General features: G+C 54.3%; 5 protein-coding genes across 5 annotated transcripts; 3 read left to right on the top strand and 2 right to left on the bottom strand.

Moving 5' to 3' along the window:
* Nucleotides 1-1689: 1689 nt before the first annotated feature.
* On the top strand, nucleotides 1690-4633 carry Triagg1_8558 (transcriptional regulator family: Fungal Specific TF; the record flags this gene model as incomplete). Its single annotated transcript, XM_062903418.1, has 3 exons — nucleotides 1690-1870; nucleotides 2116-4427; nucleotides 4490-4633. 3 exons carry the CDS (start codon nucleotides 1690-1692, stop codon nucleotides 4631-4633), a joined length of 2637 nt encoding a protein of 878 aa, XP_062752554.1.
* Nucleotides 4634-6484: 1851 nt separating this feature from the next.
* Triagg1_8557 (uncharacterized protein) lies at nucleotides 6485-7396 on the top strand (the record flags this gene model as incomplete). Its single annotated transcript, XM_062903416.1, has 1 exon — nucleotides 6485-7396. One exon carries the CDS (start codon nucleotides 6485-6487, stop codon nucleotides 7394-7396), a length of 912 nt encoding a protein of 303 aa, XP_062752553.1.
* A 562-nt stretch (nucleotides 7397-7958) lies between these two features.
* Nucleotides 7959-9462, bottom strand: Triagg1_8556 (uncharacterized protein; the record flags this gene model as incomplete). The annotated part of the gene is made up of 2 exons (XM_062903415.1): nucleotides 7959-9145; nucleotides 9216-9462. 2 exons carry the CDS (start codon nucleotides 9460-9462, stop codon nucleotides 7959-7961), a joined length of 1434 nt encoding a protein of 477 aa, XP_062752552.1.
* A 1155-nt stretch (nucleotides 9463-10617) lies between these two features.
* Nucleotides 10618-16987, bottom strand: Triagg1_8555 (uncharacterized protein; the record flags this gene model as incomplete). The annotated part of the gene is made up of 2 exons (XM_062903414.1): nucleotides 10618-11726; nucleotides 11791-16987. The coding sequence occupies 2 exons, from the start codon at nucleotides 16985-16987 to the stop codon at nucleotides 10618-10620; spliced, it is 6306 nt and encodes a 2101-aa protein (XP_062752551.1).
* Nucleotides 16988-19871: 2884 nt separating this feature from the next.
* Nucleotides 19872-25616, top strand: Triagg1_8554 (uncharacterized protein; the record flags this gene model as incomplete). Its single annotated transcript, XM_062903413.1, has 3 exons — nucleotides 19872-20400; nucleotides 20499-25444; nucleotides 25506-25616. The coding sequence occupies 3 exons, from the start codon at nucleotides 19872-19874 to the stop codon at nucleotides 25614-25616; spliced, it is 5586 nt and encodes a 1861-aa protein (XP_062752550.1).
* Between the last annotated feature and the right edge of the window lie 195 nt (nucleotides 25617-25811).

The raw sequence follows: 25811 nt of genomic DNA, 5'->3' as shown, positions 1-25811 counted from the left end.
CCGCCCTCCACGGCCGACGACTAACCCCGCATAATGGTTCGCTGCTGAAACCGGCCCTTAACACGGCAATAAACTTGGTCGATACGCGTGGCGTCGACTTGCCAATGCCCATACAGAACTTGCTAATGCATGTTACCTGGGACGACTGAGAGACTGACAGGCACCCGCAAGTTGCCCGACGGAAGAGCATCGGAAAATACGTCGGAGGGACGCGGCTCTATGGCCTTGAAACGGTATGTCGATTCGCCGACCCTGGATTGCTCGAAAAATGCTCCGTTTCTCGTTGCGGTTGTGGTTTACGAGTATACGAGTGCTGCCCGTACTGTACGTGTTGTTGGACGACAAAGAGTGCGGATGAGTACCTGGCAGCAGTTCTCTCTTTGCCTTGTCTGCCCCCCCTTTTTTTCTCTATTCTCTTCTCTTCTCTTTTCTTTCCGTTCAACGAGCAACAATACTCCGTCAAGCCCCGTTGACAATGACCACGTTGTAATGCCGCGCCTCTGCGGCTCCCCTCACCCTTCCTTTCTCGATCGTGATGTGGCGGGCCCGGCAACCATGGAGAGGAACAAGCTCGAATTGAAGAAAAAGACGGAAACACCTGCTGGCAAGCACCAAGTGTGGTGATGCTACTAGTATCTCCGAAAATCCCTAGCTATCTAATGGCAATCGCCCTAAGGAGGCGCACCAATTGTGAATGCATCACTGCACCCCAGCATCTCCACTCACAAGTCCACCTCCACAAGGTGGTCCATCCCCATCCCATTCTCCATCCATCCATGAATCCATGACCATCACTTGGCCACCATCAACTCCGCCTCCACACCCATCGACGGCTTCCCTTGCTCGCCCACCCTGGCCAGGCCTGCTACCGGGGCCGCCCTCGCAAGGCTTGTTCTGATGGAGGCCCTCCGGTGCATTGCGTGAAGCGAACAGCAATAGAAATTGAGAGCGTCCCCATATATTAGTTCCATGATGGAGCTCTCTTGTTGGATTCTTTAACTGACACCCCCCCAGTCTCTGACCTGACTGTCACCTCTCTCACTGCATTGTCATCATTGCTCTGTCTGTGTCATTGTCTGCTGCTCTTGCCATTGCTAGGCTGGCAGCCGTGTAGCTCGTCAAGGCGCGCTCGCGATACCGGGTTTTGCCTTTTTACCTTTCCCCTCTTTATGCCTCGGGCTCAAAAGTGAGAGGAGAGCCGTCGTCCGCGAGTCACGTCTCCGTCAAAGAGGCCGATTTGATTTGCTGCCGAATTTATCATCTGTGAAGGATGCCGGTCTAACGAACAATCAATCCGTTTCATCTAAACATCTTTCATTGGGTGCCTTCTCGTTTGTGGCAGAAGCCTTCATTGCTCGAGCCTGGCGCATTTTCTGCGCATTTTCCTGTATAGTGGTTTGCTTCCCTTTTGAGGGCTACAGCCCCGTCTCCTCAACGCAGCTTTCATCGAAAGGATAAACCAGCACCAGCAACAACAGCTCAAGTTTCCACGCAGCCACCGCTTTGAAGGCATCTCGGACTGAGTATTCCGGTCCTGCTTTCGAACCGTGCTTTGGTGTTCAGCCATCTCCTCCTATTTCGGCGCGCGCTCTGTGCCCTACCTACCAACACGCCCTCAACAAAAGAGCAACTAATAACCATACGTTTCATCATCCTCATCATCCTCGAATTAATAAACAACGCGCCACAATGTTGTCCAATCCTCTCCGTCGCTATTCTGCGTATCCCGACATCTCCTCGGCGTCTTTTGACCCGAACTACCATGGATCTCAATCCCATCTCCACTCAATAAACGTAAACACGTTTAACAACAACGGTCACCCCTATCCTATGCAACACCTTTCTCAACACGCAGAGCTTTCAAACTCGCGTATGATAAGGGCCAACCCGGCACAGCCCAAGCAGCGCCAGGGTTCTCTTGTTGTTGCCAGAAAGAATTCCACAGGGACTACTGGGCCAATCAGGAGGAGAATCAGTCGCGCCTGTGACCAGTGCAACCAGCTACGTACAAAATGCGACGGTTTACACCCTTGTGCCCATTGCATAGGTATGACACCTTGCCTTCCTACAAGTATAAAGCAGCCTTGACAGAAATGTACTAACCGTGTGCTATAGAATTCGGCCTTGGCTGCGAGTATGTCCGAGAGAGAAAGAAGCGAGGCAAGGCTTCGCGCAAGGATATCGCTGCCCAGCAGGCGGCTGCCGCGGCGGCACAGCATCCTGGCCAGGCCCAGGATGGCCCAGAAGATCGCAAGCTTTTACGCCAGCAGAGCGAGTCTTCACGTGGCAGTATAGAACTTCCCCAAGCAGCCCATGACCAGCCTCATGGTCACATAGAGGGCTCCGTCAGCTCCTTCAGCGACAATGGGCTGTCCCAACATGCTGCGATTGGGTCGATGGATGGTCTTGAAGATCATCACGGCCACGTCGGAGTTGACCCTGCCCTGAGCAGAGGTCAGTTAGAACCCTCGTCCGCAATGGGGTTGGGTCCATATGGCGAGGTTCACCACAGCTATGACAGCCCCGGCATGAATGGGCATGTAATGGTAGCCCCTTCGTATGGCCAGACGCAGACCACCATGCCCGGGTATTCGGGCATCAACTACGCTACACAAGCCCCGAGTCCGGCCACTTATAGCAGCGACGGCAACTTTCGACTCGGCGCCGGTCACATCCAAGAGTACCCCATGGCAAATGGGAGCTCACCTTCGTGGGGAGTCTCACTGGCTTCGCCTTCGGGCCAGTTCCAGCTTCAGCTTTCGCAGCCCATTTTCAAGCAGAGTGATCTGCGATACCCCGTCCTCGAACCCCTACTGCCTCACTTGGGCAACATCCTCCCCCTCTCGCTGGCCTGCGATCTGATTGACCTGTACTTTTCCTCCTCTTCGTCGGCGCAAATGCACCCAATGTCCCCATATGTTTTGGGTTTCGTGTTCCGAAAGCGCTCCTTTTTACACCCCTCGAACCCAAGAAGGTGCCAGCCCGCGCTGCTTGCGAGCATGCTGTGGGTGGCGGCGCAGACCAGCGAGGCGTCTTTCCTGACGAGCCTCCCCTCCGCCAGGAGCAAGGTCTGCCAGAAGCTGCTCGAGCTGACCGTGGGACTTCTTCAGCCCTTGATCCACACCGGCACAAACAGCCCATCCCCCAAGACCAGCCCGGTAGTTGGTGCGGCCGCCTTGGGAGTCCTCGGGGTTGCCATGCCGGGTTCGCTGAACCTGGACTCCCTGGCCGGCGAAACGGGTGCGTTTGGAGCCATAGGAAGCCTCGACGACGTCATTACCTATGTGCATCTTGCCACGGTCATCTCCGCCAGCGAGTACAAGGGTGCCAGCCTGCGGTGGTGGGGTGCCGCGTGGTCTCTAGCCAGGGAGCTCAAGCTTGGCCGCGAGCTACCGCAGGGCAACCCTCCTGCCAACCAGGAGGACGCTGATGCCATCGACGAAGACGTGGATGAGCACGACTTGAACAGAAACAACACACGCTTTGTGACGGAAGAGGAGCGGGAGGAGCGGCGGCGAGCGTGGTGGCTTGTTTACATTGTCGACAGGCACCTGGCTCTCTGCTATAACCGCCCCCTGTTTCTCCTGGATAGCGAGTGCAGCGACCTCTTCCACCCCATGGACGACATCAAGTGGCAAGCCGGCAAGTTCCGCAGCCACGATGGGGGCAACATTGACAGCTCCATGACAGATGAGTTTGGCGACAGCCCGCGTGTTGCTCGCGGGGCTCATTACGAGTGTCGTGGTCGTAGCATCTTTGGCTATTTCCTGTCTCTGATGACCATCCTGGGCGAGATTGTCGACGTTCATCACGCAAAGAGCCACCCGCGATTTGGCGTCGGATTCCGCTCTGCGCGGGACTGGGACGAGCAAGTCGCTGAGATCTCCCGGCACCTGGACATGTATGAAGAGAGTCTGAAGCGGTTCGTTGGGAAGCATCTTCCCATGGCCGCAAAGGAAAAGGAGCAGCATGAGATCCACGACAACGGAGCCGTGCCGGATATGCAGTCTCCGCTCTCGGTGCGGACCAACGCGTCCAGCCGCATGACGGAGAGTGAGATCCAGGCCAGCATCGTGGTGGCCTACAGCACCCACGTGATGCACGTCCTCCACATTCTCCTCGCAGATAAGTGGGATCCCATCAATCTTCTGGATGACGACGACTTGTGGATTTCGTCAGAAGGCTTCGTGACGGCAACGAGCCACGCGGTCTCGGCTGCCGAAGCCATCAACCAGATTCTTGAATTCGACCCGGGCATGGAGTTTATGCCCTTCTTTTACGGCGTCTACCTCCTCCAGGGATCCTTTCTCCTCCTCTTGATCGCCGACAAGCTGCAAGCTGAAGCGTCTCCAAGTGTCATCAAGGCATGTGAGACCATTGTGCGAGCACACGAGGCTTGCGTCGTGACTCTGAGCACGGAGTATCAAGTAAGTCTTGTCATCCCTTAGGGAACATTTGTGTGTGAATCAAGGGCTAACAGGTATATCAGCGAAACTTTAGCAAGGTCATGCGAAGCGCGCTTGCTCTGATTCGGGGGCGTGTGCCAGAGGATCTAGCCGAGCAGCAGCAACGACGGCGCGAACTCCTCGCGTTGTACCGATGGACGGGTAACGGAACCGGCCTCGCCCTTTGAAGACATGAATCGACGGTACCGAAAGAACCGGACGAGATGAGCAATACCAAAGGGGAAAACAAAACAAGTAACGAAGAGGGCGACCCAGTGATGGTGGCCTTTGTTTCAACATTTCAACATTATGGCACAGATGAATATCCGTTTCAAGTCTATTAGCAAATATGTGTCAAGGTTGGTTGGTTCTATGGTGTTGGAGGATATTTTCATTTCTTGGATACTGTGACGGATAGTTTAGGCGGATTGAGGCGCCTGGTCAGGCTGGCAAGAGTTATGAGCGACATTATGGTTATGATGGAAAAGATATCCCTGTGATGGTGTGTACGGCAGACATTTGGTTCTAGGATGACATTTTTATCTGTGTATTGGTCAAGAACATGTTATCTGTATATTGGTATAGGTTATTTTGGCTACTTTCTCCCATCTTGGCGATGGTGGGCTATTTGCTGAGCGCACGAATTCAAATTGTTGTATGTCTAGGCGATGACAAGCTTTTCGACTGACTGTGCAGTTTCTCTTCCGACATGATGGTGACAGTATAAAATGGAGGTGTCGAAGTGTTTGATTGTATAGTTTGAAGCAACTTTGCTGAGATGATGTGGACAGACAAATGGAGATGGCTGGTAGCAAATCGATTGTGACTTATTCACTGCGGCTGTGGCCCCATGCCATGGGCAAACATGTTACGAAGCAGGCCAGGCAGCAGAGGCTGTAGATGGAGCAGAAAGGGGGGCTGGTTGGATTCACAGCAACAATAGGGGAGTAAGTTGTATGTCTGTTTGACGTGTCTATTTGTAGAAGCAAAAGGGGGGGAAAAGTGTTTGTTGGTGGTACCGGCCGTGGTTTGAAACGAGAGCGAGAGATGAAGAGTGGCATTGATTCACCTTGGTAGTAACGGATGGGGGGGTTTTATTGTTTTCTGTTGTTCTCTTTTTGTTTTGTTTTTGGCGGCATGTTCGAGGTTTTGGATAGATAGATGGGTTGTATTTATGTTTCTCTTGCTATCATTATTTTCTCCTCTTGATTTCTAGTGTTGTTATATATATTTTGTTGAAGACGAAGGTTATTTGGTATATGTGAAGCGGGAAGTGAAGTCAAGGTGAAGCTGGAAAAAAAAAAGAGGTTTGTTTATTTTCTTCCAATAGGTGAAAAACCCCCACTCCCTTCTTTCTCCCCCCTCTTTCTTTTTCTTCTCTTCCTCTCCATATGTGCATGCTTCATTCACTTTTTTCAACTACGATTTTTCTTCTCTTGCAATCATCGCCGTTTTTTTTTTCTAGCGACGACATTGTAAGCTGCTTGTTTGACCGCCATCACCATTACCGATATTCTCGTTTTTCCCAGAACAAAAAAAAAAGGTCTTTTCTACTGCCAGTGCCAGACACACACACACACACACGGAAAGAGAGAGAGAGAGAGAGAGAGAGAGAGAAGAGAAAAGTCTCCGTCTATCTATAAAAGCAGAAGAACCATGCCCTCCACACAGAGTTCAAACTGGACTCGGAGCTTCCACTGCTTTTGGAAGGCGGGAAAGAAAACATAGTCGACGCGAGAAAACGATTTACCTTCTTCTTTTCTCTCTCTCTACCTACCTACGCACACTGCTTGTTTTCGTTTTTCGGGTTTTTTTGTTGTGGCTTTGTGCTCTTCTCTTCTTCTTCTTTCTTTGTTTTTGTTAACGGGATTCTGCTAGGACGCTACTCTTTTTTCTCTTGAGATATTATTACCTTCTCTGTTTGGTGATTCTACGATTTGGAGAGGAGCTGGGATTGTTTGCTTGTTTTTTTTCCCGCGTTAAGGAGATACTGAGAACACACAACACATACACAAAAAGCAAAGGAAAGCCGCTTCCAAATGTCATCTGCCGGCAAACGATCGCTTCGTTTGCCCTCTTCTCCGATTCAAGGGCAGGCGAAGCGACGTCGCGGTGCCGCCTCCAACCCTTTGGCTGCCAGTTTCAACTCTGCCAGCGGTGAAGCTTCTTCCTCTCCTTCGCAGGCGGGCATCAACGTTCAAGCTTCTACAGCGTTCGATCCAGCAACGGCATATCACAACCTCCCACAAATGTCTCTCCAAGCGCCAACGTCCATCGTGAGCGCGGCATCTCAAACACAGTCAACCCGTTCGCGGCCGTCGCCGTCGCTCCGCATGGGAAGCTGCTCTCTCGACGAAATGCTGCTCTCCATCCCCCCAGGCCTCGCGTCCGCCGAACACACCCGCCGCAAAGACGCGCTCCAGCACGAAATCAGCTTTCAGGAGCGTAACCCGCCGATTCTCCCGCCGTCTCAGGTCCAAGATTTGCCCCCGAAGCCGTTTATAGCGGATTTTCTAAAGTTCCCCGATGGTATTAGCGATCCGGAGCGTCTGCAGATTGAGACGCGCAACAATGAGATTGCCGCTGAGCACCAGAAGATTGACCGTCAGCGGAACAACCAGGCGGCTAAGAAGTCCAGGCAGGCTCGTCTTGAGGCGTTGAGTAATACGCGGGTGCTGCTGAATGAGAAGACGGCGGAGTGTGCTTGGTTTAGGATGAAGGTGCTTGCGTTGGGGGGGAGCACGGCGGACTGGGGCATGGTGCCTGCGGGGGTCAAGACGAGGCTTGTGAAGGAGATTGATGGGCGGGTGAAGGTTGTTGAGGGGGAGGTTGCGGACGCGAAGAAGAGGGAGGAGGCGAAGAAGAGGGCGGATAGGAATAAGCGGAGGGCGGAGGCGAGGAAGGACGATGAGGGGGAGCAAGGGGAGCAACATCTAGAGTCTTCAGAGTAGGGGAATGGGGATCAAGGTGTTGGGTTTGGGGTGTTTGGAATGGAGTTTGAGGATTACGAGGATATGGAGTGATTCTTCTTTGTTATGGACGGTGAGGGAAAGATGGGGGAGGCGTTTGAAAGAGGATCGAGGAGGACGGGGATTGAAGATATGTGTTGGAGAAGGATGCTTTTTTTTTTCCCCTCTGAGATTGCTTTGGCTTTGGAAGAGCGAGAGCTTGTTGTTGAAGCTGGTTCTCCACGATGCTACATGAAAGGGGGGGATGGGGTTGTTGAACAATGGCAAAAGGAGAATAGGGGTGTTTTTGACATTCTGATCAAACGTTGACGAGGGTTTTCTTCATTCTGCTCTAAGCTCTAGATGTATGAAAATGGAAATCCAATGTTCTCTAAACCAGGAATATAAAAAGGAAGAAGAAAAAAAAAACTCCAACAGTTTCCCTCCTCTTGAATCTATATCCCGTGTCTTTCGCCCGCCCTTGATTACATTTCTTCGTCATGATGTTGCCGTTGTTGTTGGGTTTGTTTGCTTTCGCTGTTTTCCAAGATTTCATCGTCAAAAGTCATGTCCGTCTATGCACCAGCCTGCCCTTGACCCAAACCCGCTTCGTGTTCCGGTCGTCTCCATTGTACAGCCACTTGGCCACTCTATCACCCCAAGTCTCCCACCCAAACATGTCGACAAAACCATGGCCATCATCTTCATCTTCGTGGTGCACCTCCCCATCGTCGTCGACTTCGTTCAGGGTCACGAGCTGCGCGTCCCACTCCATGCCTACCTCGAACCCCCCAACCTTGTCTTGCAGCCCTACGCATCGAGCTCCTCCCCTCGTGGCGAGATACAGCACCTCTTCGACCGTCAACTTGGCCCTTTCCTTCTCCTTCTCTTCCTCAATGGCCATGGCTACGTGCCGGCTCACCATGGCGGCCTGTCTGGCGGCCTCCAGGATCGAAGGGCTGTATCCGCCGCTGACGTCCGTCCCCAGGCCGACATCGATGCCCTTGTCCCACATCCACCGCACCCTCGCCTGTCCGCTGGTCAAGCACGTGTTGCTGCACGGACAGTGAGAGACCTTGGTCTTGCTGTGCGCAATCAGGTCCGCCTCCTCCTCGGAGATGTGCACCGCGTGAGCCAGCACCGTCCGCGGCGTGAGCAGGCCACACTTGTCGTAGACGTCGGTGTACGACGTGGTTTCCGGGAACAGCTGCGCCACGAGCTGGATCTCGCCGGGGTTCTCCGAGACGTGCGTCTGGATGGGGAGGCCCGTCTGGCGATGCAGCTCCGCCAGGCCGCTCATGGCCTCGGCCGAGCACGAAGGCGCGAAGCGAGGCGTCAGGATGGGCGAGACGACATGGAAGCCCGGGTCGATGCGGCGTATGTGGTCAATCACCTGCTGCGTCTTCTCCACGCTGTCGCCCGCAGAGGCGTCGCGGTAGTAAGCGGGATTCATGTCCGGGCTGTCCATGCACACGCGGCCAACAAACGCCCGCTGGCCCATGGACAGGCACAGGTCCGCCAGCAGGTTCGTCGCGGCGACGTCGATGGTGGCGAAGTAGGCTGCCGTTGTGGTTCCGTGGGAGAGCGTGCGGCGGATGCATCTGGCGTACACGCGGCGCGCCTTGGCGAGGTCCTTGAGGCTGGCTTCGAGGGGGAACGTGTACGTCTCGAGCCATTCCAGGAGACTTGACTTGCCAAAGACGCCGGCGTTGGCATACTGAGAAGCGTGGATGTGAGTATCTGTGGTGATTCCTGTCAGTCTAAACGTCCGCCGGCAGCAATGGCAATGATGATAATGATGGTGTATTCCCTCAAGACTCACCCACGAAGCCCGGGAAGAAAAACTGTCCCTCGGCCGCCTCCGTCACGTCCACCGCTGCCTCGTCCCAGCCGAGCTTGGCCAGCAGCCGCGCCTTGGCCTCGCTCGAGTCGTGCGCATCCCGCTCAATGGCCGCAATCTTGCCGTGGGCGTCGACGGCGATTGCTGCCTTGTGCAGGAAATCCAGGTCTTGCTGCGTCTTGGAGTGGACAAAGGTGCCCAGCAGCAGCAGCTTTCTCTGCGGTGACATTGTTTGGTTTCAGATGTGAATGTGAATGTGTTGTCTTGTGTTTTCGTTTGGTTTCTCTCAGTCACACAGACACAGACACACACACACTCTCTCTCTCTCTCCCTCTCTCTTTCGATATCTCAAAATGGCTTCAATCCCGTTTCTGGCTCTCGCATCTCCTTGTGAACATGAAGCTACCTTATGTATCTTGGTAGCTTTGATCAGCCTCCTTTCAACGCATGTACGACTTAATAGGAGACCAACAGACGTCAGCAAAGCCCCACAGCCGCAGATGCAGATACAGATGCAGATGCAGATGCACTTCGATCTTATGCCACTGCCGTCAAGTGCAAATAGTAACACGCAATTCTTACCGTCAGCTGTTCAATCTTCAATTCCGCAAAAATCCAGCAAAAAAAAAGAGAAACTCCCATCAACAAGCTGCTCCCCCAGAGCTCTTAAATAGATGCCCACAAGCCCCCCAAAGATCCCCCCCATGGAGGCCCGGGATTAAGGATTTGGGGGAAGCGCCAAAAAGAGCAAACAAATTCCCCCCAAATGCAAGGGACAAACTTGTCAAAAAGCGCGGCTAAGCTCGGCGGTCGCCGTGGACCGACGATGGCAGAAACGGTTTGCACCGCCATTTGTCTGCTGAGTCAGCTGACAAGAACTTGACATTGCATGTGCATATGAATCAGCTTCAGCTTCATTCGACCAACAGTTCCTCCAGCTTTGAATACAATGTGACTGACTGATGAATGGCATCTTCCATTGGACCAATCGATTAATCAATCTTGCATGGATGGTCAAGTTTAGTGCATGTGAGTACAGCTTTGATTGTCGCACAAGATGTCCTCGTGCAAGATACGAGGCAACTCACGACAAGATACTAAGTGTGCCTCCTCGACATCACTTATACAGCTCTCACACCTCAACAACATGAACAACTAAAACCAAGCTATTTTCTTCATTACGTCTATTGTCATGGTAAATTCATCACTAATATAAAAAAGAACCCGCAGGCATCTATTGGCCTCCCATTCCATCCATCAAAATAAAATAAAAAAACATGTAGTAGTACCACCCTTTCCCCCCCATATACGCCACTGGCTCTCTCTCACTCATCCTCACTCATCAAAATGTCTGCGTCGCGCCGTATATTTTCTTCCCCACCATTTAAGCAGCCAGTCCAGCGCCCTCGTGATCGGCACTGCCGCCGCTCTCACTCCCAGTCGACTCCTCATCCTGCACATACTTGTCCCAGTTGGCCAGCACCGCTCCAATTTTGGGAGAGTTGGTCAACTTGTACACATCCTCAAAGTATTCCTTGGTGAGCGCAAAAGGCTTGGCCGTCACGTTGGGGATGTACTTGCCCACCAGCTTGGACGGGTCAATCGTCGTCTTGTGGATCTTCTTGAGCAAAAAGGATCGGAAGGGCTTGACGCCGGATCGCAAAAAGGTGGAGTGGAAGGGCACGTCGATGCCTCGGAGCGGGATGGTGGCAAAGCCTCGCTCCAGCTCCAGCGGCAGAGGCTTCTTGAGCGTTGCCTCAGCGCATCCGCGGATAATCTCGCGCAGAGCGCCCTTGGCCTCCTCAATGTTGCTGCGCATCTCCTCCACGTCAATCTTCTGCATCTTGAGGAAGTTGGTAACTCCGCCAAGAGTGTCCAGCGCGCGCAAATCACCAGCGCAGACGTACTGCATGTTGGCAATGTTGTAGTTGACAATCTCCAGCAGCCAGCCAGTCTCTTCCGAGATGTTGTTCACGACAAACTGGAGCGCCTCTTCGTTGAATGTCTTTGAGATGCGGCTGGGGTTGACGGCACACATGGAGTAGTTGGAGCGGCCAGAGGCATCACGCTCCACAGCCACCTGCATCGTCAGACCACGGTAGAAGACGACCGAGACCAGACTCTCAATGGGCATCACGTCAGCCAGGGCAGCCAGGGCCGAGTATTCACCAAGAGAGTGTCCGGCAAAGGTGCTGTCTCGGGGGACAAGTCCCTTGGACTTCATGTCCTCGAAACTGGCCTTTTCCATCAGCGTCAAGGCAGGCTGGGTAAACTGCGTGGCCGACAGGAGGCCGGTGGGTGACCTGTAAGTGTAAAAGGTCGTCTTCTCGTCAATGTCCTTGAAGATTCTCTCCGACTTGACAGTGCCATCGGCCGCCACAGTCTCAAAGGTCATGGCCATGTAGTTCTGGCGAATGGCCTTACCACGAGGACCACCAAAGTGCACGGTGAGCTCCTTGGGGTTGTTCTTGACAATGTTGGTGATGGAGAAGCCTTGAAAATAAGCCTGTTAGTAAAAAAGAAAGACATACCAGATATAGGAGTGTTCGAGACTTACCATAGTTGTCGAGCAGGTACTTGTCGGCACGGTCCCAGACCTCCTTGGCAACAGGGCTGCTGCCATAGAGATCCATACCCATACCTTGCTCCTGCGAACCCTGTCCAGTAAAGACATAGGCAGTCACCGGCTGCTCCACCTCGGCCTCGCCCAGCAGAACCTTCTCCTCCGTCTCGGCGTTGATGGCCTCGAGCTTGATAATCTTGCGGCCCGTCACCATACCCACGTGCTGCAGCTTGACTTGGATGGCGTCGTTGGGGAGAACCATGCCGACCAAGGAAGCGTGGAAGCTGCGCACTCGGCCAACGTCGTTCTCGGCAGCCCACGTCTCAACCAGGCTTCGGACCGCGGCACTGCTGTACATGCCGTGGGTAATGGTGCCAGGAAGGTTGGCATACTCTGAGAAGACGCGGGACACGTGGATGGGGTTGTAATCGCCCGACACGCGTGCATATGTCTCGTTGGAAGCCGGTGCTCGGAGCTGCAGGGGAGTTCTGCCGCTCAGGGGAATGGCATTCTCAAAGTTGATCGGCTGGTCCAGCAGGGTACCGTGGCGCTCAAGGTAGTCAATCACGGGGTTGCCGTGAGACTCGCCGGCCTCGTAGTCCACGCTGGCGACCTGGATGACCTCCTTCGTGGGAAGCTCCAACAAAACCTGACCACGAGTCTCGACGCTGCTAAAGACGCTCTTGTTCTTGAAGCGCACCAAGCTTTGCAGGCGGAATGTCAGGGTCTGGCCCAGCAGGTTGATCTCGTTAGGGATCTCGTCGAGGGCAAACCACTGCTTGGACCGCAGCACGGCCACATCCTTGGTGGTTGCCAGGTGCACCTGGACGGGTGTCTCATCCTTGCGCTGGAAGGTGTTCTCGTAATCCGTGTAAGAACCACGGTACAGGAACTGAGAGGTGACCTCCATGACCGGCTTGCCCTCTCGGGTGATGGTGCCGCAAACCTCAACCATCTTACCCGACTCTTGGTTGATGACGGCGTTGATCTGAGCCGTGGTTGTCACCTCGTCACCCATCTTGAGCGGCTCGGCGCCGGGGATCATGCGGAAACCGTTGGACAGATGCACCAGCTTCAAAAGGTCACCGTCAATGGTGCGAGGGAAGATGGGCTTCGTGATGGCCTTCCAGCCAAGCACGATGGCAAAGTCCATGGGGGCATACATGATCTTGCCGGGTCTGTTGACGAAAGCTTCACCAGTGTTGCCAACGGCATGAACAAAGTCGTTGATGGCTTCGGCCGTGATGGTGGTGCTGCCTCCGTCAAACTTGCTCGTGACCATGGCGTCGAGGTCCAAGGCATCATTGCCGAACCAAGCCTTCCAGTAAAACTCCTTGATGCGGTCGTTACGACCCTCCATGACTTCACGGATGGGGGCGTATCCAGCATCGGGGTGGTAAGTGAACTTCAGAGGCAGCGCAACTGGAGTTCCCAGGGCGGTGGTTTCTTTGATCATGTTGATGAGGATCTCGTTTTCGCCGTTCAGCTTGACCTCAATGACATCCACGTACTGGTTGTGTCTTGGCTGCTCCTTGACGACAATGGTGGTCTTGGAGGGTTCGTTGGGGTACTCGATCTCAACGAACAGGCCATGGACAGGGGCAAAGATGCGTCGAATGGGGTTCGTCTGGAACTTCTGGCCCTGCGCGACAATGTCCGACATGAGAAGAGCATGCCTCCAGTTGCGCTTGGGTCCCGCAAGCAGAGACAGCCAAGAATCAAGCGAGGGCATGACGCTGGCGGGAGATGAAGCAAGGCGGTATGTGTTCTTGTGGGTGTCGTAGCTGACGGTGAGGCCCTCGACATCAAGAGGAATCTCCGTCTCAACAAGCTTGCCACCAAAGTACTCAATGGCAGGAATACTGGTCTCGTCATTGTTGTAGAAGTCCTTGGTCAAAGACGCAATGTGGGAGTTGTGAATGTTGTCAAGAATGTCCTGGATGGGTTCATCAATGACGGTGGAGAACTTGGCGGCGGTAGGGCCCTGGAGAATACAGGTTCGGCCAACATCCTGGCCAATGACCGCGTCAAGGTCTTCAGACTGCCACAGGGAATCCTTCTTGAAGTAGAACTCAAAGTTCTCGTCAAGGGCCGGAATGAAAGTGACGGGCTTCTGGCCCGGTCGCAGGCAGAGGATGAGGAAGTACTGAACATCCTGTGCGTTGATGATTTGGTGCTCGGCCTCGGGGTAGCTGGCAAGGATTCGGTCAACAGCGCTGTAAGGCTCGTCAAGGTCGGCGTAGCTCTGGAGAAGAGACGGCCGGCCAGACTTGGTGGTGAATCGCTCCTCGACTCGGTGGATGAAGTCGCCAGTCAGACGAGTGTAGGACCCATCGATCCATCGAGACTGGTGCTTGACGTAAAGGAGCTCAACCAGGCGTCGAACAACCTCTGCGTAGGTCATGTCCTCGAGGTCCACGGCCTTGCCATCCTTGTTGCAGCCGAACCAAACCTTTTGGAAGTCGTCGTTCAGCTTCTTGATGATGTAGTCTCGGTTCTTCTTCAGCTCAGCAACTCGCTTCTCCTTGGGTATGTTGAAGATCTTCTGGTCCATCTCCGCCCAGAACTTGACACCGCGAGTGGCCAACTTGTGAATCGGCTCGCCCATTTCCGAGCGCACGGTGATGACACCACCAGCAGGGCCCTTGTAGGTCTTCTCCCATTCCCCATCGTCAAGACCGGGAGCGTCGATAATGGCCTGCTTGGCGTTCTTGCTGGTGTGGGCTTCTTTGGCTACCATCATGCGGCTACCAAACAAGCAGCCGTCAAAGGGCATGGGAGGGTATCCGTACTTCTTGGCCCACTCACCGGTGATGTATGGGTAGGTGTCATCGGCACCACCAAAGCCACTGCCTGCAACCAGGATGATGTTCTCCTGTCGGCGGATTCGGCCATACATCTGGAGAACAGGCTGGTGGAAATCCTCGAAAGAGTGGTGACCACCGCCACGGCCACCGGTCCACTGCATAATGACAGGGAAAGTAGGGTTAGCCTTGGCAATGTTGATGACGGCCTGAATGGCCTCGACTGAACCGGGCTTGAATGCAATGTGCTTCAGGCCCAGAGTCTCGATGTACTCCTGGGCAACCTCGATCGAGGGCACACCGGCACCGATTGTCAATCCTTCAATCGGCACACCTTCAGCGCGAAGTCTGCCAAGGAGGGGGATCTGCCAGCCCATTGCGCGAGGGTTGACATAAATGAGGTTGACAGTAATACCACGGCCCTCAGGGATGGCCTTTTCGATCTTCTCGAGCGCGGCAGTCATCATCTTGGCATTGAAGTAGCCACCACCAGCAAGCTCGATGTGGTATCCAGCGTTCATGGTGGCCGCAACGAAGTCCCACGGGACGGTTGCAGGAGTCATACCGGCAACCATGACGGGAGGCAGACCAAGCAGACGGCTCATCTTGGTGTCGACATACTTTCTGCCGCCCGATGTCTTGATCAAGCGTGGGCCGTATTCCTTCACCCAGTCGATGGCAAACTTGACGGCATTCTCCTCGTCTCTATCGAAGAGCTCAGGCTTGTATCCTAGTTCGCCCAAAGTGCCCTCGATGGTTCCGGCAAGGATGACTCGGATGCCAGTACCCTCCTTGTTTCGGCTCGTCAAAGCTCCAAGACCAGAAACGCCTCCGGGACCAAAGTCCAGGATATGAGTGGCCTGGGGGAAGACGGTCGCCTTCTCCCAGTTGACAGGATCCCGTGTGATTAATCGAACCAGGGCTGGCACGATGTTGCCGCTGACTTCGGTACGGATATCCTTACCGGTATTGGTGTCATAGACTGGGATGCCCAAGACACTGGAGTCGATGCTAACATCCTTCAGATCTTCATCAATGATGATGGTGGCATCCTCCAGATACTTGCTGTGGAAAGGAGCTGTGATGGGAAGGAATCTGTTGGCAAATCGAACCTTTCGCTCGGTGTGGGGAACTCGCGTCTGGTCGAGACCAGTCGGCGCCTTGACCTTGCGAAGCTGAGAGTTCAGACCATACAATGAGGTTGGGGGACCCGTAACAACCAGGTTGCGAGGGCTGTTGATGAGGGAGACACCGATATGACGGTGGGCTGGAAGGTATTGGTTTGTGGCGTCAATATGCTTCTGAACCTCCTCCTGAGACAGGTCACGGATGCTCAGCATGGGAGTAGGAGTGCCTTCACCGTGCTCCTGAGACTCTCGGAGCATAGTTGGCGTCATGGATGTGGTGGGGAAAGCCTGTTGGCTTCGGGTTCCAATCCAGAACAGAACGGTCAAGATGGAACCGGTGATCTCGCGCCAAGAATCCCAAGAGTCCGCCGCTGCGGTAGCAGCAGCCATGACAATGCCCTGGGAGTGACCAGTGGTTCCGCCGATGCGTTCCCTCAGAAGACCAGGGTGAATACCCAAGACCTTGCAGGTAACTTCGTAGTGCGCCATCTGAACCAGCCCAATCAAGGGAAAGCTAACAGGTGCCGTGATGAGGTAGTCAACGTCAGGGGTGGCCTCTGGTCTGTGAAGCCATGCTAGGATATCAAGCCCCTTGGGGAACATCTTCTCCGCGCTGGGGTGCTTGGAGAGAGTCTGCAGAAGCTCGGCAGCATTTGCAATCAGCTCCCCGACGAAGCTTGAGTATGTCTTGGAGATTTGGCGAAGCTCGTCAAAGTACTCCTCGATGTTGCCCTGGCCGCCAAAGATGGTGTAGATCTTGGCCGAGTTGTCGTCGGCAGCCCTCAACAGAGCAGACTCGTGAGGCTTGATGGTGCGGTTTGAGACGGAGCGAGCAATGTAGTAGCATCGAATGACCTCGAGCTTTTTTGACTCGATTCCAGGCAAGGTGGCGGCCAGAGCGTGGACCTCGTTGCCCTGGAGGTAAGCTCGCTCGAATTCATTGAGCAGCAGCTTGAGGACCTCCTCGTAGGATCCCTGCGCATCATCCTCTCCCTCCTCTACCTCGGAGGCAACAAAGCCCAGATATCTGGCAACTAGCTCGGGTGTCGATGAAGGCTCGTCATCTTGGGCGAGCTCGTCGGTTGCCGGAGGTAGGCTGGCAACAAACCGATCTTTCAGTTCGGAGGCGTGGAAGTGGAGGTTGGTTGGAACGAGAAAGGAGGTTTCGAGAGAGCCGTGAGAGAGGGTCAAGGGTCGCAAAGAGGCACTGGATCGAGGAGTAGAGATGCCCGTCTGAGGGCCAGTCGCAGTACCGTACATGATGGCGGTGTGAAGAGGGTATAATGAGGGTTGAGTCTGTCTGCGGGGTAGAGCACGATCAGTGGACTGGGGATTTTTTTATTTATTGTATTTCGTAGGCATCAATGAGTGACAAACCTGAAGCAATTGGCAATTATTAGGGCAACAGACTGAATGTCACTCTCGTTCGTGCCTTGTCTACAATTGCAAGTAACGTCGAGAGAGGTGTGCAAAGCCCAACCCAAAAGAAGGAAAATTCGTTGCCTGAAGAATCAAAGTCTTACAGAGGGATGGCAAAGGGGAGGGCGGGCAAGCTTGAAGATGCGGGAGCAATGAAGCAGAACCACACCAAGCAAGCACGATGAAGATAAATGAAAAGGAAGAAGAGCAGTGCCACCACTATGACTATGAGGAAAAGATGGGAAACCCGGACGAGAGGAGGGGGGTAGGGTTGAAGCCGAGATTTACAGTCTAGATGCCGCTCAACGTCCAAGTCGCGGCGGCGCTAATGGAAAATTCACAAAGCGACTACTTTAGCACCCATGGAGGTACGCACAGGATAACAAGTACACGGCATGTACATGGGCCAGGTCAGGCTCGCCCATTGGCAGTGACCTCACAGAGGGAGCTTGCAACAGACTCGCCAACTTTTTTAGTTCTGTTGGGGATAAGTCGAGAATTTCCCCTTGCCCCAGCTGGGCTGGACCCCACCATGGGCAGCCGAATGTACCGGTACAAGGGTCCGATTTTGGGGAGGGATGTCGCAGCAAGGAGTGTTGAGTGTGTGCAGCCACGCAAAGCATGTACATGTCAGTATCACTGTCTGAGATTAGGACAAACACAATGTCTTGTTTGGTGGTGAACGTGAGTTGCGGGTACATACACGTACTCGTACGAGTACACCAGAAATCGAGATCCAGAACAGCAGCCGCTGGTCGATGAGATGGATTGCCATGGCAGAACTTGATCGGCATCATCACGATAAGGCACGGAGAAATGAGGATGAGGATCAAGACGCCTCGTCTCGATGGCGAACAGCCACCACATGGAGTCGGGTGTTTCTTTTTCCACCGAGCTGAGAATCGATTTCTCCAATGCCCATTGCGTGTCTGTTGAAATCCAAATGTCCTCTTCATCCCGGATCCGGAACCAAGCCTTGCCAAGCGACGATGGACTCAAGGTGGGATGCGAAGCGTATTTCCTATACAGGCAATGCCAACTGCTCTCAATTGCCGATGAGACGGCATCCGGTGGGGGGATCAGTAAACAAACAACTCGATTGTGATGTGAAATCATCATCCTTTGGGGCTTCAACACTTTGATTCCTTCTCTCCGTAGCAGTCACCATCGCCAGTTGAGTAATCCTCAACCCCCAGGGATCACTGTTCCAACGATGTTACTGAGCAACATACGCGAAGCTTCATGCTTCAGCTAGCATCCATAAAGGTTGATTTCGGACATCCGAGGAAAATGGGATTCTCATAGAGGCCGGCGGCCCGCTAGCGGCCATGATAATCATCAGCTTAAGCAAGACAAAACAAGCATAAGGCAGATGCAACGGCCAGGCAACTGAATATCGCTCCGAGGCTACCAGCTATGCGTCGTAATGCTTCCTTGGACGAGGTTATCTTGGCCAGAATCATAAAAGCTAAATTTAGGGGCCCTGGCGAACCCAAAGGTCCAACTGGCACAAGCTAGGACGAATCAGGGCCACTGTTGACCTTCAGAGATACACATTATAGAGTCAAAAAGATTCCAAACGAATCATTTCCTGTTGTCTCAAACGGCTCAATGATAAGCATTGCTCCGGAGGGTGGATGGATGTTCCATCGCCAGTCTCTTTCTGAGACGACCAGGTACAGGTACTTGGCGTTGCGGCCAGATTCGCCGCACCCCCCATCCCATCGAAAACACGACCAACCCCAAGTGGCGGGGTGCAACAAACTTTTTTTTTTTTTTTTTTTGCGGTGGGAGGGCTGCGATTGTGCTTATCTTAGCACACCAGCCATGGATCCAGGGGACTGCGTATCGATACGACGGGAAGACTCAACATTGGAGCTCTTATCAGGGCGAGAGGGAATTCCAGCACCATCATTTCTGCGCCCATTTCGCAATACTCTTGGGCCATTGCTGCGAGACATGTTCTGCCCCTCATCAATTGGGCTGCGACATGCACCTTGTACCGGTACGGCATCAAGTACGGCCTGGCTACCATCAGACGGGCCCCGCTGAGGGCTATGCAGAAGAAAATTATTCTTTTGGCTGCTGCAAGAGTGGCTTCATTTCTAGGGACCAGCGCCACGGCACCCAGAGCCGGCTCCAGCGGTTCTTACCCCGAGCGGCTTAGCGCGCGAATATGGTTGAGCAGCCCAATGCACCTGCAGCAACCGCGTGGAGGGTGAGTGCCCATGTCACTGCTTTGTACCCCGGTACTTGCAGCCTGTCCTCCCCCCAATACTTTGGCCAGCGTCGTCCACAGGCGGTGGGTCGGGATTCAACAATCAAGACGCTGGCTTCCTTCCATCCGTCCAACCATCGAGGGGGGAATTGGAACCAGACGGCTTTTGTGATCAAGCAAGCTTTTCCGGCCGCTTCTCGTCATAATCCCAAACCATCCCATCCCGCTCTGCCGCCCGTCTGCATCTCCTGTGTCTGCCAAAAGCCCTTCTCTCCTTCAAAGGTACGGAGAGTCGGACCAAAACACCATCAGCACTTGGTCGAGCAGCCCAAGCAGCACAGAATATTAAACCATCCCCCCAGGCAGGCGTTTCGGTTCGGTTGAGAAGCGCGATCCACACTGCCGGCGGTCAGAATAGACGACTCCGACTACCCGTCTATCCTCTCAATTGATACCCTCCTCCAAAATCCATCACCTTTCCCACCTCACGACGCACCACCGCCCACCATGCGTCCCGAAGTCGAGCAAGAGCTCGCCCACACGCTCCTCGTCGAGCTTCTGGCATACCAGTTCGCCTCTCCCGTGAGGTGGATTGAGACCCAGGATGTCTTCCTGGCAGAGAGAACAGCCGAGCGCATCGTCGAAGTCGGCCCCGCAGATACCCTTGGAGTCATGGCAAAGCGCACACTGGCATCCAAGTATGAGGCCTACGACGCCGCCAAGTCGGTTCAGCGACAGATCCTCTGCTACAACAAAGACGCCAAGGAGATCTACTATGATGTAGACCCCATTGAGGAAGAGCCCGAGCCTGCTGCCAGCTCATCCGCTGCCCCCTCTAGTCAACCCGCCGCTGCCAGCGCTCCTGCGGCTGCTGCGCCAGTTGCTGCCGCTCCCGCTGCCGGCGCTGGACCTGCAGCTCAGATCCCCGATGTGCCTGTCCAGGCTGTCGAAATTGTGCACACCTTGGTGGCGCAGAAGCTCAAGAAGTCTCTAACTGATGTGCCTCTCAGCAAGGCCATCAAGGATCTGGTTGGAGGTGAGTTGACTGACTACCCCTCTCTTCGTCTACCCCTCCAAAAAAAAATTTGGAAAATAAAATAAAAAATTGTTCCGACCAATTCTAACTGCGTGTAGGCAAATCCACCCTTCAAAATGAGATTCTCGGTGATCTTGGAAAGGAATTCGGCTCAACACCTGAGAAGCCCGAAGATACGCCTCTCGACGAGCTCGCCGCCTCTATGCAGGCTACCTTCGATGGCAACCTTGGCAAGCACACACAATCCCTCATCGCCAGGTTCATCTCCTCCAAGATGCCTGGTGGCTTCAACATCACAGTGGCCAGGAAATATCTGGAAACAAGATGGGGTCTCGGCCCCGGCAGACAAGACGGAGCATTGCTGCTGGCCTTGACCATGGAGCCTGCTGCCCGTCTAGGAAACGACGGTGAGGCCAAGGGATTCCTCGACGGAATCGTCCAGAAGTACGCCGCTAGTGCGGGTATCAGCTTGACATCTGCGGCTGCTTCTGGTGGCTCTGAGGGCGGATCGGGAGGCATGATGATGGATCCCGCCGCCATTGACGCTCTCACCAAGGACCAGCGCGCCCTGTTCAAGCAGCAGTTGGAGCTCTTTGCCAGATACCTCAAGATGGACCTCCGGGCCGGTGACAAGGCGCACATTGACTCCCAGAAATCAGAAAAGGTCCTCCAAGCTCAGCTGGATCTGTGGACCGCCGAGCACGGCGATTTCTACGCTTCTGGTATTGAGCCTGTCTTCAGCCCGCTCAAGGCCAGATCCTACGACTCCTCCTGGAACTGGGCTCGTCAGGATGCGCTCACCATGTTCTACGACATTATCTTTGGCAGACTCCAGACCGTTGACCGTGAAATTGTCAGCCAGTGCATTCGCATCATGAACAAGTCAAATCCCAAGCTCCTCGAATTTATGCAGTACCACATCGACAACTGCCCTACTGAGCGCGGTGAGACCTACCAGCTGGCCAAGGAACTTGGTCAGCAGCTCATTGAGAACTGCAAGGACGTTCTGAACCTTTCTCCTGTCTACAAGGACGTTGCTGTCCCCACTGGTCCTCGCACCACTGTGGACGCTCGTGGCAACCTCAACTACGAAGAAGTTCCCCGCGCCAGCTGCAGGAAGCTCGAACACTACGTTCAGCAGATGGCTGAGGGTGGAAAGATTTCCGAGTATGGCAACCGCACCAAGGTGCAAAACGACCTGCAGCGTATCTACAAGTTGATCAAGCAGCAGCACAAGATCTCCAAGACTTCTCAGCTCGAGATCAAGAGCCTCTACGGCGATGTTCTGCGCTCTCTGGCCATGAACGAGAGCCAGATCCTCCCCAAGGAGAATGGCAAGGGCCGAAAGCCGGGTCTCAAGGGCACAAACCCCAACAAGGGCCGAGTCGAGACCATCCCCTTCCTCCATCTCAAGAGAAAGACCTTGCACGGCTGGGACTACAGCAAGAAGCTCACTGCCGTCTACCTCAACTGCCTTGAGGAAGCCGCCAAGGATGGTGTCACCTTCCAGGACAAGTATGTCCTGATGACTGGTGCCGGTGCCGGTTCCATTGGTGCCGAGGTCCTGCAGGGCCTCATCAGCGGAGGTGCCAAGGTTGTGGTTACCACTAGCCGATTCTCTCGACAGGTGACCGAGTACTACCAGTCCATGTACAGCCGCTTTGGCTCTCGCGGATCGCAAATCGTCGTCGTCCCCTTCAACCAGGGAAGCAAGCAGGATGTGGAGGCCCTTGTCGACTACATCTACGACGCCAAGAACGGTCTTGGCTGGGATCTCGACTTCATCGTTCCCTTCGCTGCCATCCCTGAGAACGGCCGACAGATTGATAGCATCGATTCCAAGTCAGAGCTGGCTCACCGTATTATGCTCACCAACTTGATCCGCATGCTTGGTTGCGTCAAGGCGCAAAAGGCTGAGCGTGGCTTTGAGACCCGTCCCGCCCAGGTCGTCCTCCCTCTGTCCCCCAACCACGGCACCTTCGGTAACGATGGTCTCTACTCCGAGTCCAAGCTGGCTCTTGAGACCCTCTTCAACCGATGGCACTCTGAGGACTGGGGCCACTACCTCACCATTTGCGGTGCTGTTATCGGATGGACCCGTGGTACTGGCCTCATGTCTGGCAACAACGTTGTTGCTGAGGGTGTGGAGGCTTTCGGCGTGCGAACCTTCTCCCAGCAAGAGATGGCCTTTAACCTGCTGGGCCTGATGTCAGCTACCATTGTTGATCTCTGCCAGTCAGAGCCTGTCTTTGCCGACTTGAACGGTGGCCTGCAATTCATTCCCAACCTGAACGAGTCCATGACCAAGCTCCGCAAGGATATCATGGAGACTAGCGAAATCCGCAGAGCCGTTAGCAAGGAGAGCGCCATCGAGAACACCATTGTCAACGGAGCCGACTCCGAGGTTCTTTACAAGAAGAAGACCATCGATCCCCGTGCCAACATCAAGTGTGACTTCCCTCGCCTGCCTGACTGGAAGACGGAGGTGGCCCCTCTCAACGACCAGCTGAAGGGCATGGTTGACTTGGAGAAGGTCATTGTCGTGACCGGCTTTGCGGAAGTTGGTCCCTGGGGCAACTCCCGAACTCGATGGGAAATGGAGGCCTATGGCGAGTTCTCGCTCGAAGGTTGCATCGAGATGGCCTGGATCATGGGCCTTATCAAGAACCACAACGGCCCCCTCAAGGGCAAGCCCTACGCTGGCTGGGTTGACGCCAAGACTGGCGAGCCCGTCGATGACAAGGATGTCAAGCAGAAGTACGAGAAACACATTCTGGAGCACTCCGGTATTCGTTTGATCGAGCCCGAGTTGTTCGACGGATACGATCCCAACAAGAAGCAGCTGCTCCACGAGGTCGTCATTCAAGAGGACCTGGAGCCTTTCGAGGCTTCCAAGGAGACTGCAGAGGAATTCCGACGTGAGCACGGCGACAAGGTGGAGATTTTCGAGATCCCCGAGAGTGGAGAGTACATTGTCCGGGTGAAGAAGGGCGCCTCGCTCTGGATCCCCAAGGCTCTGCGCTTTGACAGACTCGTCGCCGGTCAGATCCCGACTGGCTGGGATCCCAAGCGATATGGTGTCCCCGAGGACATCATCAGCCAGGTGGACCCTGTCACCCTGTTCCTTCTCGTGTCGACTGCCGAGGCTCTCCTATCGTCTGGCATCACCGACCCATATGAGTTCTACAAGTACGTTCACGTCTCTGAGGTTGGTAACATTGTCGGCTCTGGTATGGGCGGTTCCGCGGCCCTTCGCGGCATGCACAAGGCCCGATTCCTCGACAAGCCTCTTCAGAACGACATCTTGCAGGAATCTTTCATCAACACCATGGCTGCATGGGTCAACATGTTGCTTCTCTCTTCGTCTGGACCTATCAAGACGCCTGTCGGCGCTTGTGCTACTGCTATTGAGTCTGTCGACATTGGCGTGGAGACTATTCTTGAAGGCAAGGCACGCATCTGTCTCGTCGGTGGTTTCGACGACTTTGGTGAGGAAGGCTCTTATGAGTTCGCCAACATGAAGGCCACCAGCAACAGTGTGGATGAGTTTGCCCATGGCCGTACACCTGGCGAAATGTCACGACCTACTACCACTACCCGAAACGGCTTCATGGAGTCTCAGGGATGTGGTGTCCAGGTCATCATGACTGCTCAGCTCGCTCTGGACATGGGTGTCCCGATTCACGGTATCCTCGCCTTTACCACCACCGCTTCCGACAAGATTGGACGATCCGTCCCTGCGCCTGGCAAGGGTGTCCTCACGTCTGCCCGAGAGCATGCTGGCAAGTTCCCATCGCCGCTGCTTGATATCAACTACCGCCGCCGACAGATTGAGCGTCGCAAGAAGCTGATCAAGCAGTGGGAGGAGTCTGAGTTGGAGTTCCTGCACGATGAGGTTGATGCTATGAAGGCCCAGGGCGGCAAATTCGACGAGAAGGAGTACGCTCAGGACCGCATGGTACACATCCAGAAGGAGGCCGCAAGACAAGAAAAGGAGCTCCTCCGAAGCATGGGCAACAACTTCTGGAAGAGCGACCCGAGTATCGCTCCCCTCCGAGGTGCCCTTGCAACCTGGGGCCTTACCATTGACGACGTCAAGGTGGCCTCGTTCCACGGCACATCCACTGGTGCCAACGACAAGAACGAGTCCGCGGCCATCTGCCAGCAGCTGCGTCACCTTGGCCGAAGCGAGGGCAATGCCATTATGGGCGTCTTCCAGAAGTTCCTTACTGGTCACCCCAAGGGTGCTGCCGGTGCTTGGATGTTGAACGGCGGCCTGCAAATCCTCAACTCTGGGTTGGTCCCCGGTAACAGAAATGCCGACAACATTGACCCCATCATGGAGCAATACGACCTGATCGTCTACCCCAGCCGTAGCATCCAGACTGACGGAGTCAAGGCTTTCTCCCTGACCTCGTTTGGTTTCGGACAGAAGGGTGCCCAGGCAGTCGGCGTTCACCCCAAGTACCTGTTCGCCACCCTCGACGAGAAGGTTTACGATGCGTACCGCGCCAAGGTCGAGGCCCGACAGAAGAAGGCCTACCGCTACTTCCACAACGGAATGATCAGCAACACCCTGTTTGTCTCCAAGGCCAACGCGCCTTACAGCGATGACCAGCTCAGCGCTGTGCTGCTGAACCCTGATGCTCGTGTGAGCGAGGATAAGAAGACGGCAGAGCTCAAGTATGCCGCCAACTTCATGGAGCAGTCTGAGAAGATCACTCCCGCGACCACCGTCAAGGAGACGCAGCAGGTCATCGAAGCGCTCGCGCACAAGGTAACAAGCAAGAACAGCAACGTCGGCGTCGATGTCGAGGATATTCCATCCTTCAACATTGACAATGACACGTTCATTGAGCGCAACTTCACCACCCAAGAAGTGGCCTACTGCAAGACTGCCCCCAGCCCGCAGAGCTCATTTGCTGGCCGATGGAGTGCCAAGGAAGCCGTGTTCAAGGCTCTTGGTGTTGCCAGCAAGGGAGCTGGCGCTGCCTTGAAGGACATTGAGATTCTCAAGGACGACACCGGCGCGCCTGTTGTTACTGTAAGTTGTTTTACCTAACTTTGACTCATGAAAGAGCATTCCGCTAACCATTTTCCAATAGCTCCACGGTGAAGCCGCTGCTGCTGCCAAGCAAGCCGGTGTCAAGGAGGTGTCGGTCTCCATTTCTCATGCCGACAAGCAGGCCGTTGCCGTAGCAGTTGCCCATTTCTAAAGGGGCATCATAAATGATGATGACTTGATTAGGTAACGCATTTAGAATAGGAACGACGGGTTCGAATCAAGGGGGCGTTGCTTGCTAAACAGGAGGCCCAATTGATTCAACTTTTATTTAATATGTATCGTGGGATTGATGGCATGGACCGGAAGCAGAGGTATTAGATTTACGAGATATTTACTAGTAAGACAT

The sequence above is a fragment of the Trichoderma aggressivum genome (assembly GCF_033847375.1).
Source record: "Trichoderma aggressivum f. europaeum strain CBS 100526 chromosome Unknown scaffold_042, whole genome shotgun sequence".
Classification (NCBI taxonomy): Eukaryota; Fungi; Ascomycota; class Sordariomycetes; order Hypocreales; family Hypocreaceae; genus Trichoderma; species Trichoderma aggressivum.
This window is presented reverse-complemented; position numbering and strand designations above follow the sequence as displayed.